We start from the raw sequence: 2,500 nt of genomic DNA, 5'->3' as shown, positions 1-2,500 counted from the left end.
AATAAGCTTGAGAGACTTTGCAGAATATTGTGTGAACTCATATACAGTATGTAGTGTTTATACACTGATAGATATGAACTATTGTATATTAATTTTCAGAAGTCTAAGGTTTTGTAAATTCAAAAATGTAGCTATATACTCATTTGTTATATAGCAACATGTACACATAAAACACACACACACACACACACACACACACACACACACACACACACACACACACACACACACACACACACACACACTATTCCCCAGCAAGAGAGAGAGAGAGAGAGGGAGGGAGAAAGGAGCGCTGGCTGACCACAGAAGAAGTTTGTTAATGTCCCAAGTTATTTTTAGTCCTCCTACCACTTCTTAACCCTCTCTCTCTCTCTCTCTCTCTCTCTCTCTCTCTCTCTTTCTCTCTCTGTTTGTATAATATATATATATATATATATATATATACAGTATATATATATATATATATATATATATATATATATATATATATATATATATAAAATTGGGTTCATAGTTTTGTGCGTCGGAGTCACATGCATGATTTTATTGTGCAGTCTTTGATGTGTGTGTAGGTATTGTGACTGTGCGGTTTTTACTTAATTGCCTCAACTACTCTATTACGATGACTTTTTTTTTCGTTTTACTCTATCCTGCTGTTTTCACGCGATTTTAGTCAGCTTCATACGAAGTGCAGACAAAAAAAATCGACTTGGAAATGAAGGGGTTGATGTGAAGAAAGTTTTGGATGAGGAAGGAACGTTTCGTGTACATTTGAGCAGCAGTGTTTATGTTCATGTACAGAACTATGATTATTATTATTTTTTTAATCTCTTCAGAGGCCAGGGAAGTCCCGGAGCTAAAAAGAAATAATGAAAATTAAAATCACATGACGGTAGCCAGAATAAACTATCAAAGTAAGACCCAGCTTCTGAAGTGTTGAACATTGCATTGTGTGTTTTATAATACCTTTTCAGTTCACCGCCCTTCAGTTTTACAATCCCTAATTTTAAGCAGAATCAGCAGACAGTTCCTTCATTACAATATATTTTTTAAGCTCTTGCAGGACACTGGCATATGACTACGTAGACCCCCTTTAAGGATAAGTTTCATATTTTGGCCGTTCTTTGCGATGTAAACATCAAACATCCTTCCAGTACACATTCTTGTACTTATATACATGTCCCCATTTTTAAGATAATACTGTTAATGATGTTTTGTTATTTATCGCAGATGTTTCTTTTTATATCCATTCTCAACATGCTGTTTGCTTAAGTGCACCCTGCTAGCACTGTAAACTGACGTATGATCAAGCCTTTAAAGGCGCAGTACTGTACTTCGTTCCGCAGACTTCAGTCGTCTCGCGGTTGCTGCATACTTAAGCAAACATGCGTATAATTTTAAGAAGCATTAATTTTATTTAGCTGTCCTACAATATTCAGTTCACTTATTACCATTGTATATGTTTGAATGCATCACCTGTCCATTAATTTTAAAATGTAAGTTTGAGCTTCCTACATTATTATTTTATCATTCAGTACATTCATATTTTCTTAATTAGACATGCTGTTAATTTCATGTATAAGTTGTAGATTACTTGATTATTTCTCTCAAACACTCATATGCGTAAGTAGTGTTGTTCCTAATTTTAAGTATGATTTTTCACAGGTACACTATTATTTACCCCAGACTACGTTTTCTTTTCCGTTCATAGGAGGAGGTTTACATGGATCAGAGCGGTGGCAAGGTAAAGCCCTCCCCAGTCTCACGTGTGCTTGCCCTGCCCTGCCCTGCCCTTCAGTGTTGTTCCTTTTCATCCCTTGTCTCTTTTCCTCTCTTTTATTCTGTTTTACTTTCTCACCCACCCTGCAACTGTCTGACTTCCTCTTTCTTTAACTGTTACTTTTTTCTTTGTTTTTCATCTCACCAGACTTCACTCCGTCGCTCCTTCCTATCTCTCTAATTCACCCTCTTTCCGACTTTCATTCTTCTTCGGTCTCCTCCCCATCCTCCTCCCCACCCCCTCGTTCACCCCTAATGTTTTTCCTCCTCCTCCTCCTTCTTCTTTTTCTCTTTTTTATCAGCAATATTCTTCACGAGGAGCCAGCATGCGGTGAGGGGGCCCAAGGGAAGGGAGAAGGATAGGAAAGGGGGAGGGAAGGGGAAGGAAAAGGTAAGGGGGCACAAGGGAAGGGGGAAAGATAGGAAAGGGGGAGGGAGAAGGAAGAAGGGGGACGACACTCCCGACCCCCCAGTGTCCTTTTCTGGGTTTATCGTCGTGTTATGGAAGACGTAAATCAATGAAACGTTTCCAGCCCTTATACACGTCTTCCATAGCGTGGGCAGGAACACGGAGCTGGACGTTAACCTAGGCTAGAAATCGGAAATGAATCTTAGCTTGTCGATTACTTCTTTAAAATAATCGTAGAAACCTTGGCTGAAGTATCTGGGTTACTTTTTCCACCACATGCTGAAAATCGGAACGGGATTTTAAATTATCAGT

At 38.7% G+C, this 2,500-nt stretch overlaps 1 protein-coding gene across 1 annotated transcript in view; it reads left to right on the top strand.

Moving 5' to 3' along the window:
- mmd (disintegrin and metalloproteinase domain-containing protein mind-meld) overlaps window positions 1-2,500 on the top strand; it is a 540,350-nt gene that overhangs the window by 199,207 nt on the left and 338,643 nt on the right. Inside the window, exon 3 of the mRNA XM_080277960.1 lies at window positions 1,712-1,744. Coding sequence (XP_080134086.1) covers window positions 1,712-1,744 — 33 coding nt within the window. The remainder of the gene's footprint in view (window positions 1-1,711; window positions 1,745-2,500) is intronic.

Source organism: Coenobita brevimanus, chromosome 71 (assembly GCF_032717465.1).
Source record: "Coenobita brevimanus isolate Jiangsu-jjx chromosome 71, ASM3271746v2, whole genome shotgun sequence".
Lineage (NCBI taxonomy): Eukaryota > Metazoa > Arthropoda > Malacostraca > Decapoda > Coenobitidae > Coenobita > Coenobita brevimanus.
Note: the sequence above shows the minus strand (reverse complement) of the source record. Positions and strands in the feature narration are given on the sequence as shown.